General features: G+C 35.4%; 1 protein-coding gene across 1 annotated transcript in view; it reads right to left on the minus strand.

The window, feature by feature from the left end:
- Sycp2 (synaptonemal complex protein 2) overlaps positions 1-16,452 on the minus strand; it is a 56,874-nt gene that overhangs the window by 25,614 nt on the left and 14,808 nt on the right. Inside the window, exons 14-22 of the mRNA XM_032904911.1 lie at positions 12,063-12,211; positions 10,931-11,005; positions 10,395-10,541; positions 9,146-9,245; positions 8,290-8,438; positions 6,942-7,008; positions 6,456-6,513; positions 3,745-3,875; positions 3,181-3,599 (exon numbers count right to left, since the gene is read on the minus strand). Of these exons, the coding sequence (XP_032760802.1) occupies positions 3,181-3,599; positions 3,745-3,875; positions 6,456-6,513; positions 6,942-7,008; positions 8,290-8,438; positions 9,146-9,245; positions 10,395-10,541; positions 10,931-11,005; positions 12,063-12,211 (1,295 nt within the window). The remainder of the gene's footprint in view (positions 1-3,180; positions 3,600-3,744; positions 3,876-6,455; positions 6,514-6,941; positions 7,009-8,289; positions 8,439-9,145; positions 9,246-10,394; positions 10,542-10,930; positions 11,006-12,062; positions 12,212-16,452) is intronic.

Consider the following 16,452-nt stretch of genomic DNA (forward strand, 5'->3'; position numbering starts at 1 on the left):
TTTTCTCTTGTGTAGATTTATACAATAATTTTATTTGGGGTTGCTACTAAAAATTGCTGATTTCTGTAACAGTGATGGCCTTTTGTATTTTAATCTTGTACTTTACAACCTTACTATTATTGATTAGTACTTATGGAGTCTAGAAAATTCCTGAAAACTAAAGTACTATACATATTAAGAATTATCACCACTAGAATTTTAGATAATTTAGTTTTAAAAATTCTAATAACACTTAAATATATAAGGTCTCTTGATTTTATATTTTCTTGGGTAAGGCATAGGGATTTGAAAAACTAACAAAAAGTAGTATGCAATCATTGGAAGTCTGTGCTTTATAAATAATGGAAGTTATTACTATACCTTCTTGACACAAGTGTTACTGGCTTGTTAAAACATGACAAAAGAACCTCTCTGAAAACAATGTATGACAACTTTAGATCTTCGAGAATAACAGGAAAGCCTTGAGTTAAGCTATAGAGGAGATATTTTGTGCTGATCTAGTAAACAAAAGGCAATGTCTTCTAGGAGCCATCAAGGTTAAAACTAGCAGGTGATCTTCCTGAGACAATGACAGATTTGCTTCTCTAGGCAAGGCCAAGAAGATTTCATTTAGGAAAGATTCCTCCTTTTCTGTTTACTATTAAACATATATAACAATCACTAGGCATTAACCCACCCTTTTGAGCAGATCTCTGCAGGTGTACTGTCTTGTAGTGATGCTATACAGACAAATAGATGATTTCTTAATTCTTGATGATCCTATAAGAATTCCTAAAATTATATTAGCAATTATTAAGCTCTTTTATAATAGGACTGCTACTAAGACCTTGCTGATGTCAAAACTGCATTGAAAATTCTGCCAGTTTTCAAGTGTCATGAGTTAATTGCTTCTGAGATAGCAAGAAGGCATCTACAACTTAGAGCACATTACAAGAGGTTGTAAAACAATTACACAAAAGTCGTAAAAAAGGGGAACTGAGGATTACTACAGGTGCTAGGACAGAAGATAAAATATTGACTGGGTTTATCTATACAAAACTTCCATGACAAGTTAATTATGGTTTTTAACTTTGTGTGTACCTGTTAAGCTAATGACAGATAAAGAATGTTTAACAGATAGTTATTCTTAGTGAATATGCATGTAAAACATTCTATGCTGTAAATGTCTTATTCAATTTATGATTTATTTGAAGTTATTTGTAAACTTGTGATGAACTTTTTACCATGTGGTCATATATTTTGAAAGATGTATAAGTGCCGAGGACAAAGAGAGGAGACAGAGCTGAACTCAAAAAGAAGTTAGAAATAAAGGCATTGAGAGAAAAAGCATCAGGAGAAAAGGAATTGGGAGTAATTTGGAGCAAGGGCATTGTTTTATTAGAGCGGGAGGAAAGAAAAGATTAGGAAAAGAGAGCAGATAGAACTCTTTTTGCAGAAATGAAGAGCTTTTTAGAGAGAAGAATCTTTTAGTGTAACTTTCTTAGAGAAATTTCATAGAAAACTTTTTGCAGAGAACATTTTAGAGAGAACTTAGAAATAAAGATCAAAATCACTTTTCAGTGTATTCCTTTGTTGACCTGCAGCTTCAACTAGTAGGCTAGAAATTAGAGCTATACAGTTCCTGTGGAGATAGAACAAAGGCTATATTACTTAACTCCCCTCTGTTTTACTATGAGGTACTAAACACCAGAGATTGCAGCTTCTGGCCTCAGAGGAACTCAGACAGGCAGGTCAGCTACCACAGCAGAGTGACTTAGACTTAAGATAGATAAAAATGTTATCATCAAACAGCAACACTAAATATCTTACCCCTGCCAAGGCTCTTCTCCCTGAGCTTACTCTAAAGAGAACACGGAAAGAAAAAGTACCAGGGCTGGCCCCCAGCAAATATTAGACTGATGACTATAGCAGACTGATCTACCTCAGAAAGGACAGGAAAAATAACACTATTAGGGAAATAATAAGTTGATTTAAAGAAACAACTTAGAAAAGGTTGTTATGTTGGGTTTTTGACATTATGAAAAATACTTAAAGAGAACTTAAAACAATAAAAGTTATTTTTTCCCTCATGGTTTCAGAGATTGTGCTCCACAGTCTTTCTTGGTCTTGTTACTTTAGTAATGAAGCTAGGTTGAAAATCATAGCAGCTACAATGTGGCAGAAGAGTTTGTTTACTTTTACTTCACAGCAACTACAAAGCAAGCAAGATAAACAGAAGGAAAAGGCAAGAGTAAAACATACTCTGCAAAAATGTTCCTTCAGCGATCTGCTTCCTCCAACCAAGTCCTTCTAATAGTCCATACAGTATGGATGCATCAGTGACCTAATCCAATGATGAAGTTACTGTCCTCATAAGCTAATCAACTCTCAAAGACTGGATTCACTAGCTGGGACTAAGCTTTCAACGCACAGCATTTGGGGACATTCCACTACACACAAACCCTAACAGATGCTCAGTCAGGTTTCTGCGCTGCAAGAAAAAACAAAAAGGATGACTATCACATGCAAGTCCTGTAAAACAGTCTTAGCCTTTCTTTAACATGAAAAGGAAGCCACCGCTAGCACCCACACCAACACCCCTCCACTACCAACACACTTATTTTGTTTACCATTTGTGCTGGTTATTCATAATCATCTTAAAAGAGAATATAGTCAACAGGTAAGAAAGAATCTTGATGGGGTTGCCTCCATCGGATTGCCTGCAGGGGCGATTTCTTGATTAATGACTGATATGAAGGGGCCTAGTCTACTGTGGTTGCTGCCAACCCTGGCAGGTGGTCCTGGGTCTGTGTAAGAAAGCAGGCTGAGTGATCCATGGAGAATGAACCTTGACTTTCCCTTCATGATAGACTGTAATCTGTAACAAACTCTTTCTTTCCCAAGTTAATTTTCGTCACATGCACATCACCATGATAGAAGGCAAACTAGGACAGTTGGCAGTCTTAGAGAACACACAATAACCACTTACAGAAAAGAAGCATTATGAAACACCAGAGTGGTTCATATACACTGACATACCTGACTATACCAATCTTATCCCACAAGGCTGTGTTAGGGAGGTGAATTGGGAGCTTAAGGAAGCATTCAGGAACTGAACTAAAGAACAAGACATTTATCTGGGTCAAGTTTGTAGCAATCAATCAAGCCTCTGAGTAAGAAATCAATACATCTAACACTCACCACTGGTATTTCATCTAGCTCACATGAAGTAAGTTCAGACATCAGTTCTTTCCTTGACTTTGTATGGCTCCTCATGCTTTTTCTAGACGGGCTTTTATCACAGATAGTAGTATTCACATCTTTTGACAATACACATGTCTTCTTATAGATGAGTGATTCTTCAGTTGTCTTATTTAGGAGTACTGATTTATAAGTTGTTTCAGATTCAATATGCCAATCATTCTTCTTTGCATTTGCAGTATTTTTCTTTTGTGAATATTTAGGATGATTTTGTTCTTGAATGTTTCTTTCACAAACTTCTGCTTCTTCTGACTTGTTACACTTGATGACATCTTTACTATATTTTACCCTTTGTGTTTCTTCAGAATCATCATCAGATACTGATTTTTGTTTAGTGCATTTTTTGTTGACACCAGTATCTAGTGGAAGAAGGATAAAGTCCTCTACAATGAATATATTGCTAACCTCTAAATTTTTCTGTAAACAAAATCACTTGTTAGGTACTTAGGATAAATGTGTTGTTTCCCTAAACACTACTGTATTAACTGGAAATACTGTTTTCACCTTGGGTAAAAGTATCTCCTGGTAAAGCACAGGTTCTCTGGTTATTGCAGAGTTTGATAGTTGTTACAGGTGTCCAACATGCCCATCTGGAATGTGCTTTATTTTTCGAGATGTCTAAAACACCAGGTAATCTAGAAAACATTTTATTTGCTCAGTATATTATCAAGCATTAGTGCATTAGTTTTTTAAGACATGATGCTTTTACATAATACTCAAATGTTTTTGAGATCATGCTAAGTAATCAAGTGTAAAAAAGCTGTCATACAGCATGTAAAATATATAAATGATTAGATTACAAATACTAGAAAAATACCATTACTGTTAACTGCACAGCCATATACCTAAGTACATCTTTGTACATCCTATCTTATTGTGAATTAGCCAAACCCATACAATGGTAAAAACAAAGCATCTTCAACAATTGTGCTGGTCTAACTAGTGGTTTGCATGCAGAAGAATGCAAATTGACCCATATTTATTTCCTTGTACAATGCTAGTCCAAGTGGATCAAAGACTTCCACATAAAATCAGATACACTGACTCTAATAGGAGAGAAAGTGGGAAAGAGTCTCCAACATACTGGGATAAGGAAAAATTTCCTGAATAGAACACCAATGGCTCAGGCTTCGCAACAATTGACAAAAGGGACCTCATGAAACTGAAAAGCTTCTGTAAGGCAAAGGACATTGTCAATAGGACAAAACAGCAACCAGGAGATTGGGAAAAGATTTTTACTAACGATATATCTGTAGAGGGCTAATGTCCAAAATATATATTAAAAAAAAACTCAAGAAGTTAGACTCCAGAAAACCAAATAACCCAATTAAAAATGGGGTACAGAGCTAAACAGAGAATTCTCAACTGAAGAATCTTGACTGGCTGAGAGGTACCTAAAGAGATGTTCAACATCCTTAGTCATCAGGGAAATGCAAAACAAGACAACCCTAAGATTCCTCACACCAGTCAGAATGACTAAGATTAAAACTCAGGTGTGACAGCAGATGCTGATGAGGATGTGGAGAAAGAAGAACACTCCTCCATTGTTGGTGGGATTGCAAGCTGGCACAACCACTCTGAAAACCAATCTGGCAGTTCCTCAGGAAACTAGAAATAGCTCTACCTGAAGACCCAGCTATACCACTTCTAGGCATATACTCAAAAGATGCTCTACCATACCACAAGGACGTGTGCGTCACTATATTCATAGCAGCCTTATTTATAATAGTCAGAAGCTGGAAAGAACTCAGATGCCCTTCAACAGAGGAATGGATACAGAAAATGTGGTTCATTTACACAATGGAATACTACTCAGCTATTAAAAACATGGGGCCATCATGAGTTTTGCAGGCAAATAGATGGAAATAAAATATCAGCCCAAGTAAGGTAACTCATACTCAAAAGGACACACGTAGTGTGTACTCACTGATAAGTAGATATTAGCCAAAAAGTTCAGAATACCCATGATACAACTCACAGACTATAGGAAACTTAATGAGAAGGAAGCCCAAAGTGTGGCTGCTTCAATCCCATTTAGAAGGGAAACAAATTAATCATGGGAGACAAAGGGAGGGGGAGATACCTGGGTGGGAGAGGGAAGGGGGAAGGAGAAAAGGAAGGGCAGGCAGGCAGGATGAGGCATGGGATGAGACTGGAGGGATGCCCAGAGGGCCAGGAGAATGAAAGGAGATTAGGGAGGAGGAGAACCTCACAACCTCCCAGATACCTGGGATGTGAGATAGTACCAGGACTCAATGGGGATGGCATTAGCCAAAATACCCAACAGAGGGGAGATAGAACCCGAAGAGATCACCTCCAGTAGATAAACAAGGCCAGAATTGTTCTTGTCTAAAGGGAATGCAGGGACAAAAACCAAGCAGAGACTGAAATAAAGGCCACCCAGTGACTGGCTCAACTTTGGATCCACCCCATGCAAGCACACCAAATCTTTACACTATTACTGATGCTATGTTGTGTGTGCAGACAGGAGCCTGGCACAGCTGTCTTCTGAGAGACTCTACCAGAAGCTGACTAAAACAAATGCAGATACTTACAGCCAACCATTAGATTGAGGGCGGGTACCAACATGGGAGAGTTAGGGGAAGGACTGAAGGAGCTGAAGGGGATGGCAACCCCATAGGAAGAACAATAGTGTAACTAACTGGACCCCTCAGAGCACCCAGAGACTAAGCCATAAACCAAGGAGCATATGTGGCCCTGTTCATGGCCCCAGGCACACATGCAGCAGAGGACTGCCTTGTCTGGCCTCAGTGGGAGAGGATGCACTTAACCCAGAGGAAACTTGATGCCCCATGGAAGAGGAATGCTGATGGGAGCCAATGGCGGGTGGAGGAGAACCCTCTCAGAAGTATGGGGAAGGGATGAGGTGAAGAACTTGAGGAGAGGGGACCAGAAAGGAGGTCAACTTTTGGATTGTAAATAAATAAAATAATGTAATATTTAAAAAACACTAAATTAAAAAAATCTCCACACTCTAGTATTTTAAACCTCTTATGGCTGCTTCAGATAGAAGGAAAAAAGGAAAGCCTCTTCCTCATTGTTCCATGGTAAGTATCATATAATAATTATGCTATGCCTGACATTGCATTCTGATAATATAAAAGCCTTTCTTTCAAATCTGTTAACTACAATTTTGTTCATCCAAAACACTATGAACAAAGGCTAAGTGGTCAGATGGACACTGTCATACTCACACAGGCTTGTCTACTTTTTCCACTGCATATGCATCAGAGAGAGTTTCCTCAATTTCATCTAAACAAAAGAAAACCATTGTATTTTCACCTTTTCATGAAGTTGGAAGACTAAAGTAAGTATCTAATCCTGTACAAGCCGACATTTGGGGATGAGAACACTGACCTTATACCTCCCCCTTCTCAGACACAAACTTCCCAGCAGCAAGGTTATGTCATCTGAAAGAGTCATCCCGTCAACATCTCTTTTTACAGTGCCAGCACAGTTATCACAGGCTGGTTATTTTCAAATTAATGAAATCCACTGGGGCTAAAAAGAAGACTAAAAAGGCCTCACTTGCTCTTTCTCCCCTACCCACTTACATACAGACATATGTAACCAGACACACACACACACACACACACACACACACACACACACACACACACACACATTTTTTTTTGCAGGTACACTCACAGTGACTAAAATTAATCCCCAAAAGTACTTACTGAAATTTTGGTCTGGGGATTCATGGTGCTCATGTCCTTTGTTTTGTACTGTAGTAGTTTTGTTATGCTATTAACAGAGGAAATACATATATAAACATAAATTAAGGTATTATATGAACTCAACTTTTCAAAGACTGTTATGCTTTGAAAATTAAGTTTGCCTTAGTATGAAAATTAGATGGTATACATATTTTATGAATGGTATGCACATATCGTTAGACCATTACCTATCTTAAAACCAGAAAAATAGGGCTGGAGTGATGGTTCAGCTATTAAGAGCACTGGCTACTCTTCCAGAGATCTTGAGTTCAATTTCTAGCAACCACGTGGTGGTTCACAATAATTTATAATGTTTTCTGATGCCTTTTTCTGGCATGCAGATAGAGTACTCATATACATAAAATAAATAAATTTAAAACAAAAAACATAAGAAAATAACTTTCACAGCAGACAAGGAGGCAGATGATTCTACAAATTTTCTATTCTTATCTTAGAGATGATTTCTAGAATTTCCAGAAACATGTCTCCTGTTGCTGTTGGTTTTATACTCTATTCTTATGAAAATATTAAGAGCTGAAATTTATGAAATATTAAATAATTAAAATTTTTGACCAGTTCCCAGGGAATTTTTTCCTGACTCAATCTTTCTATAGCCACAGATTCATCCTACAGATTAAAAAATTAATCTGCTGTCACTATCAGCAAACTACATTGCATAGATCTAGATGTTTTCTTACCTTAGCTGTCCTCTCTGTGCTACTAGTCATTGTATAGTACCCAGGACTAGGCCATAAAATAAGAAAAATAGTGACTTTATTAAATAAGCTGGACAATGTAAGCCATTACTCTGACTACATTTTACAATATATTCAACTCTTATGCCATTTATCTTTCTGGGCACACTAATTTAAGTTAGCTTTCACCTTTTGGGGTAGGCTTCGGCCTTTCCAGTGGGTTCTCACCATATTCTCTGTGTGTATCTGAGGATGCTTGTGCTATGAGTCTTATGAATCTGTAAAATCCATGCTAGACCTTGAGATGCTTGAGTGGGACACACCCCACTGTGATCTCACATTTCTGTACTAGTCTCCTTACAGCAGACACAGTTTTGTATAATGAAGAGTGACAGAAAGTCCCTTTCCCCACAAGTTTCAGGAACAATGAAGTAAATACTTTTAATGTAAGCAGAATAGTTCATGTGCCAGAAGGACTTTTTCTAGGACAACTGGTATTTAGAAAAACATGTTGTTTTCTAAATAAATTAAGATTCTATTTGGAAAAGAAGGCAGCTCAGTACAGATTTCAAAAATAACTTGTTAAATTTTATTTTAAAACTAAGTATCCTTACGTTGGCTCTATTGTTCCCTCTATTTCTTCCATCAGATTGTCTAGATTTGAGTGACACAGCATAATCCATTCCACTTTCTGACGTTTTAGAAACAGCCTTCTCAGCAGAATGTATTGCTTGCAGTGGTGCCCTACTTCTTCGAGGGGTTGCTAAAAGGACAAAGACAACAGCTGTTTTCCCTGTTGTTAGAAAGGTACTTTCAGGTGAGGAAGAAGATGGAGGTTCTCAGGACTGTTTCTAGGTTTCTGGGTTAAATGAGTAAATGGACATTACACCATTTAACAAGAGGAGAAAAATTAGGAAGGATTCAAAGAATTATTCAAATTGAAAACTACTAATTTGAGAAGTCTGCTGTTTACAAGGCTGTCACCCAGTGGGCAACTAGGCTTTTTGGACTATTAGATCATTAAGTTGCCATCAAAGCAACTAGTACTAGAATTAACAGGAACTGTGCCACTATTTCACATCATTATTTGTTGAATGAATGATTTTTATGTAATCCTTTAAACAAACTGATAAGGTATTTTGGTTCCATGGGTTGGAAAATAAATTGATTCTGAATTTTCCCTGGAAATGCTGCATGTCAAGTACAAATCTGGCAGTAAAGAACTAAATCCAAGAAACTTGAAAACTCCAACACAATTTCTAATCATGTTAGGATACCTCCTGCTTAATTCATGATAAATTACTAACACAGAATGTTAATATTTTATAAATTGTTTAAATCAATACCTTTTCTAGTTAGAAGATACTGTGATTCATAATTTTTATCAATTTTATATCTAGAATTTCCCTGAATTAAAATTTCCTCCATTAAAATACTTGCTGAAATCTTGAAAGACACTATAATACTTACATGTGTTGATTAAGAGTATTGGACTTCGCACAGTGTATCTGTCTGTATCGGGAACAATCATTGATGCTTCAGACATTTTCTTTCTGCTAGGTGTAGTGATCTTAAACCACAAGGAACAGTCACAATAAATACATTCTATTTAAACATTAAATAACCTACAATACTATTCACAATGTTTTGCCTTGACTACATGCAAAAGATTACGTATTTTAATATAATTACAATAGCCCTCTGTGTCATTTTTTTAAAATTTAGTCTGTAAAGAAAGAATGACTTTTTAAGCAAAAATTGTATTATCTCTTGATGATAACTGGATGTGGTGCTGGCAAGAAACAAACAGTAGTGAAATCAGCATCAGGAGATTTCCTAGGAAACCTGCCTTTCTTCTCCAGATCTAACTGAAAGAACATTGTATTTAAAAAAAACTAATAACTAAAACAAAGAAGAAATAGGAAAAAAATAAATACAATAGCCCTTATATTTCTGTGTTTTAGGCCAACTTAAAAGATGTCACATCTTCATGGCTGGTAATGAACAAATAGACAAAAATACTGTTTTAAAATATTATAGATCATCATGGGCATAGACAATAGTGCCTTTATATACTAGCTGAAAATATTTTATAAATATTTAACTAACCAATGACTACAAGTCATTGGATTCATAGTTTTCAGTATTTCATGAAGATAATGTTTACATGTACAGGTATTTAAAACTATTTTGAATGCTCTCAACATGTTAAGCACCTTTTAATGTTTTCCCTTATAAACTAATTATAGGAATTCAGTGCCAATGATTCTACTAAAGGGTTTGAATTACCCCATACCACTTCAAAGTGATTCCTAAATGTAACAGGAATTGGTAAGTAGAACTAGGGAATACAGGGAACACAAGTTTCAGAGAGTGCCACATAAATAAAGTGCCTCAGTATATGAAGAAGAAAAGAACCTAAAAACTAAAGACATTTTAAGTTTGCATTTTATGTTAGAACCAAAACAACGAGAGAAGAAAAGCATAAAGGGGAAAAGTAGCTACTCTGTGTATCTCCAATTTAGGATTTACAAATGTACAGCATAATAAATGACTTGCTAAAATCCTTGTTTCTCTTCGCATATGAAAAGACGGAACAACAATCAAGATGCTGTATTGGTCACGGCAATACTACATGCATTCTAGATGCTTTAGCTCCTTTCCCTTCAGCAATGGCTGCTCTGTGGTTGTTTAGTAAATTGCTAGACACCTTATTTACCTCATCCTGGCTGTTTTTCCTGTCACTCTGGCTGCTGCTGTTGTCTGGTTCTAGAGGGTTTATAAGTTTCTTTTGGAGGTTAGATTTCTCTTTTAGATGAATGAGGTTTTCTTTGACTGGAGATGGTTGACTTTCTGGTACTAGAATCTGTTGGATTTATAATGGAGAAAATTCTACTTTGAAAAATAACAAATCAAAGATCACTATTTTAAAAATCACTATTTTTTGAAGGCTTCTGTTCCTTTTATATTCACACTATCTTTCCTTACTAGGTATTTTCTAAGTTTCACCAAATAACCTAATAAAACAGCCATGTTTGCAAGCAAATTCTGTCACTCACAGTTATCATTTTTAAAATGATTCAAATTGTACTTTTCAATAATCTTTTACTTCTATAAAGAAATTACCATTACCTAAAATATTTTATTGCAGAACCATTTATATTGAGACCATTTGTTTTCACAGTTACCCTGTAAGATTGGCTTTTCCACTACAGTTATTTAGTGTTGAATAAATCGAGTAAGTCAGAGACATACCTGTGATCCACTTGCATCAAAAAGTACATGAATGGATGTTTTGGCAACTGAAATATCTTGTTTTCTGGTAAATTCCTAAAATTCAATTAATTCAAAGTGATGCCATTTTCTTCTACTTAGTGCATTTATTTTCTACCCATTCTTCCACAATTGCCAATTGTCCCCAAATCGTACATAATATGATACACATACATAAATGGTCTAAGTTAAGAACATTTCAATTACCTAGTACCATTCATTCTCAATTTTTCCATTTTGCTTTCTATTTGAGCACTCTTTATGAATATATTATATCTTTGAATATTTTTTGAGACAGTCTCTTGCTATGTAGTTAGGCCAGCATTAAACTCAGAGATCCACCTGCCTCTGCCTTCTGCATTCTGGTATTATAGGTGCATACCACCAAGCCTGGTCTGACATAAATCTTTTACAGTATCCAAATTTGTTAAGAGAGTATTGCCTTAAAAATGTCCCATGTATGTCACCATATTTTCTCAGTTAAACAGTACTTGGTTTGTCCAGACTTTCTTAGTACCTTTCTCCATAGGCTTTTTCAAGTTTCATCTCCATAATCCTGCTTTGCACTATAACCTTTAATGACTATTCTCTAGTTTATGTAATGTTTCCATAGATCAACTGTTTACTTCTATCATTTCTATAATTCTCAAAATGTTTAATATTTTGAAAATGTTTTATTTCATTATTTAAATACATGACAGTTAACTCATCAAATGATCTCTGCAGCTACTGTCATGACAATTCTGCTGCCTGAGATTTTATTTTATAAAGGCATCTTGAACAATAGAACTTACTGAGCTAATAGGTACTCAAAGCTAATAGTACAGCTTTGCCGTGTGTTCTGCACATGTGCCATAGTGCACATGTAGTGGTCGAAGGACAACTTGTGAGATCAGTTCTCTCCTTCCAACAAAGGTGGATCCTGGGGGTCAAACTCTGGTCTTCAAACTTGGTGTCAAAGTGCCTTGTACCCACTGGGCTATCTTGCCAGCTCCCTTCACAGTCTAATTTTAAAGAGGTAAAATCTATGCCATTTTAAGAGTCCCAATAGTTCCAAATTGAGTTTACAAAACCGTGATAATACAATTTGTTAAGTAACGTTTTAAAAGCTTACCTTATACTTATTTCCACCAAAAAGTTTTTTAGTCACATTGGTGATTTCTAATGCTGCATCAAAATACAAAAGTAACTCTTTTCCTTCTTTTTTACTAATTTTTACTATATTTTTCAAAGTTAGAGTCAATAGCTTCTTTGATTCTCTCACTGTATATAGAAAACAAAATTAATAATAATATATTAATCTCCATGATACTAGTCTATATACTATAAATATCAAATTCAGTCAAAATTCAATTTTTAAACTGTGTTTACTCAACTCTATTACTAATTATAAAAACAAATCAGTCGACTTACATTTCAGCTTCAGTGTCCTCATCTATGTTACACAATAATGCCCTAACTATTGAGATTTCTAGTTTGCAGGTCATAACCATTTCTTAAAATAGCCCACGAGCATGCCTGAGAAAGCTGCTTTCTTAAAGAAAAAGAAATAACTTGAATTCATACTTAGATTATTCCTAGATAGATATGCAAACAAAGATCTCTGTTAAATCAACGTATTGACTATTAATAACATTTTAATAAAAAAATCCAAGGTTTTATGAGGGAGAAGGATACAGTCCTTATTCTCAAAGAACTTTTCAATCCAATAAAGACATACTCTATTCCCAGTGTATGAGGCATCCACACTCAACACCTCAATGATAGATGCATAGAAAGCCACCTAGAACTCATCAATCTGCCTGTACAGAGTAAATCCTAACACACGAGTGCTTCTGCCTGCCTCTGCTGGGCTCCTGTTGTTGACTTTGAAAAGCCTCCGCACCTGGAAACATAGACTATACTTTTAGGCTAAAGGAAAACAGAACATCCAAAGTAGAGAACTTTATATCCACAATAAAGCAAGCAACTCTGATCTGCCCTAAGGACAAATATTTTCATGAAGAATATAGTTTTAAAATTCTTATAAGGCTTGCCCAAATAGGAAATGTCTTTCTAGTGTACATATATGAGATTTGCCACAGTAATGGCCTTTGGTGGTACTAAGAATTGGTAACTAATAAGAGTGCTGCTCTATTTCTTACTACAACAATACAACTAAGAATTTAAACAAGTCATGTGAGCTAATCTTAAATTTTCATATTTCAGAGGCAAAAGCTCATAGGACTTTAAAGATTATCCATAGGTTAATAAATCTTTATAGGATTTTACTAATAATTGTTTCATGCTTCTGAACTGTATTTTTCTGTCACTTGTGAGTATCTATTAAATGAAGTGTTTTCTTCCACCTCAAACCTACAGCATTAGAATTATAATTTTGGATAATTCTTTGTACAAAGACTTGTCTATTGTGAGTTATGACCATCTATAGAGCAATACATAGATATTTGTTGTACTTTATCAATTTCTTTGATGAGGTTTCTGGTGTTTGCTCTGATGTCTTGAACTATCATTTACTTTGCTTTTTTAAATTAGTAATCTTACTAAAATTAAGAAACATCTTATTTAGTTTCTTGCTCAGGTATCAATATGTTAGATTTTAATAACATATCAAGATTTTATTATTTGATTCCAGTATGAATGTAATAATGTGCTTTACCTGCAAAATCACTTAAAATGATTTTGTAATCTCTATATAAAATAAACCGATATTTAGTTTTCTCATTAATCACCATGTCATGGTGAACAGGGAACGAAGAGAGAGGACAAATACAAAATACATGAGAAGTAGGAATACAAGGAAGAGGGATGAGGAGAGGAAACAGCCAAGAATGGCTTTTGGCCTGGTTACATTAGACCAGAGGGTAATGATGCTTGCTGCCAAAACCCTGATGACTTTGAAACAAAAAGGCATCAGCACCCACATGGTGGAAAGAAAAAAAAAAAACTCCCAAGTTGTCCTCTTGACTTCCACATACACCATGCCTCTCACATGTGCCCCACACCTACCTTCTGCTACAATTAAACGTGCAATAGAATTAGTCAAAGAAGAGATTTTTCAAGTTTTAAAGCAAAAATAGCTTCCTTACTGGGGTTAACCAAGCAGTTTTCATCATACACCATTAGTCAGAAAATAAAGATGGTACTCTTTAGAATATGATTATGAGAACAGTAGTACTCTCTGTACATTTGGAGCTCAGCTGAGAAATTAAAAAAAATAAATTGTAGTCACCAATATCCAATATGTAGAAAATGTAAAGATATACAAGAGAGAAATTTTAATTAGAGGAATTAAGTATCTTGACAGTAAAACTTTAGAGATATACAGCAGAATATAACAAGGAAAGAAATTAATGAGAAAAGAAACTATATTAACTTTTCTTTCAAAATTGATTCACAGTTAGTAAATAGTAAATATACATTTTAAAGAACTGTGGACTTTATTTTCTGGGCAGTACAAGGAGATGGATGAAAAGGTATTGAGTTCTCCTACTAAGCTTTTCTTACCTGATTTCTCTGACTAGGACTTCCTATACACACGTGCAGAAATATGCTGTACCTCCTAATTATGTACAATTATTAAGCATCATTTAAATATTTTAATTACTCTCAAATTGCCTAACTGGCCTCAATATAAAATGCCTCTTGAAACAGGCCAGTCTTAAGTGCAGTCATTTCCCCACTTACAATATAAGCTAGATTTTGGACTGAATGCCTGGTGAGCTGAGCTAGAATTTTCTCTACAAAGTATAACTGTAGATGCCATAGCCTCTCAGGTTAAGACAGAAACCCAAAAGGTTCATAGTCAAAAAATTAAAATAACCACCTCTTTGGGATAAATTTACAGAAATTAAAAAGCAACATGAACCACCATAGCCCATACAGAGTCCTAAGTCCCTAACTCTCTCTCTCTCTGTATGGAGAGCATCTTTTTGGTGGAGAATTACTCAGAACTTCCATAACTCTAAATACAATGTCAATAATAAAGTGACTTGACAGGAAATAAACACCAATGTATCTATCACTGGTACTAATAAAAGTAGTGACTTTAGAAAAAGGCTAAAGGTAATTCAGGTAAATAAAAACAGACAATTTCAAGAGGTAATTCTGTGAAATATATTTAATGATTTAAGACACAAATGAAAAACTGCCAAAATGTTGTATGGTATGAATATGGTGGTTCACTATCAATAATAACTCAAGTTGAAAATTCCTCATTTTGGCAATGCTGAATAATTAGTGGCAAATATCTGGCTCATAAACAGATTAATGTCTTCTCAACTTTTATGGAGCTGCTAAAGAAGGTTATTATAAAGGTGAGCTCAGGTTCTTCAAAATTACTTCCCAAATGACCTCTTCTGTTTCTTACCATGAAGCCCCTTTGCCAGGGGTTAAATGAGTATACTAGTAATTTGATCATGAGGCTCCCAGGTTCTACCACTACAAACCAAAATCAACTTTAACTTTTTCTTGCTACATATTAATTCAGTCACAGGTATTTTGTTAACAGGAAGCAGACCAAGACAGTATAAACTACTTAATGAGGAGAAATAGGAATTTTTTTGCTGACATCAGAAACTAGATGAAAAGTTTGTTCTCTAAATTACTCTTAGTAATTCAATGATAGTTCTTATTGCAGAGCAGTAAGACAAGAGAAGTTAGGATTCAATAAAATTGAAATTATTTCCTTAAGAAAGCTATGAGATTTTAGTCTCTGTGTGTGCAGATAAATGCATGTGGGGGTATGTCAGCATATACATAGAGGACAGAAGACAATTCCCAATGGTGGGCTTTCTCTTTCCATCATGTAGGTCCTGCAGAACCAAACTCATTTGGCAACAAGTATCTTTAGTCACTGAACCATCTTGCTGGCACAGAAATTGAACTTCTTATACACTAAGGTTAAACACCTAAACTGGTGAGATTTTAGCCAACACGTTGGAAGTTTCTAAAGTTGAATTGATAAGCATATACCTTGGGTATGAGACAAGCACTGCACCCCCTAGTAATTGGCCAAAGAGAAGTAAAGAATAGATATACAGATAATATTTACAGAAGCAGCTAAAATTTGGAACACTCCAAATACCCAAAAGTTCCCTGGGCATAGATTAATTAAGGTATAGCCATTTGAAGGAATACTAACCCAGCAATAAAAAGAAACTTGATACATGCCACATCGAGCAGCTAAAATAAATTTGAAATAACATAACCAGAAAATTGTTACATAGCATAGGATTCTATTTATATAAATTCTAGGTAAACACACACCTATTTATCTCTTTTGAAGAAAGCAACATTGACTGTCTAGGGATCAAGTAGCAGAAGAGATAGTTTTAAATGAGCAAATACAGAGATGATTGGAAGGATGGGTTACTGACTAACTTCTATTACCGATGATGCTTTTATATGCAAAGGCACATGAAGTATCATTTGCCTGCTCTGCCTGATGAAGGGTGTCCGCCAGGCCACTTAGCTAACACAGCACTTTTACAGTAATGCACCAC

This window comes from Rattus rattus, chromosome 5 (genome assembly GCF_011064425.1).
Source record: "Rattus rattus isolate New Zealand chromosome 5, Rrattus_CSIRO_v1, whole genome shotgun sequence".
Lineage (NCBI taxonomy): Eukaryota > Metazoa > Chordata > Mammalia > Rodentia > Muridae > Rattus > Rattus rattus.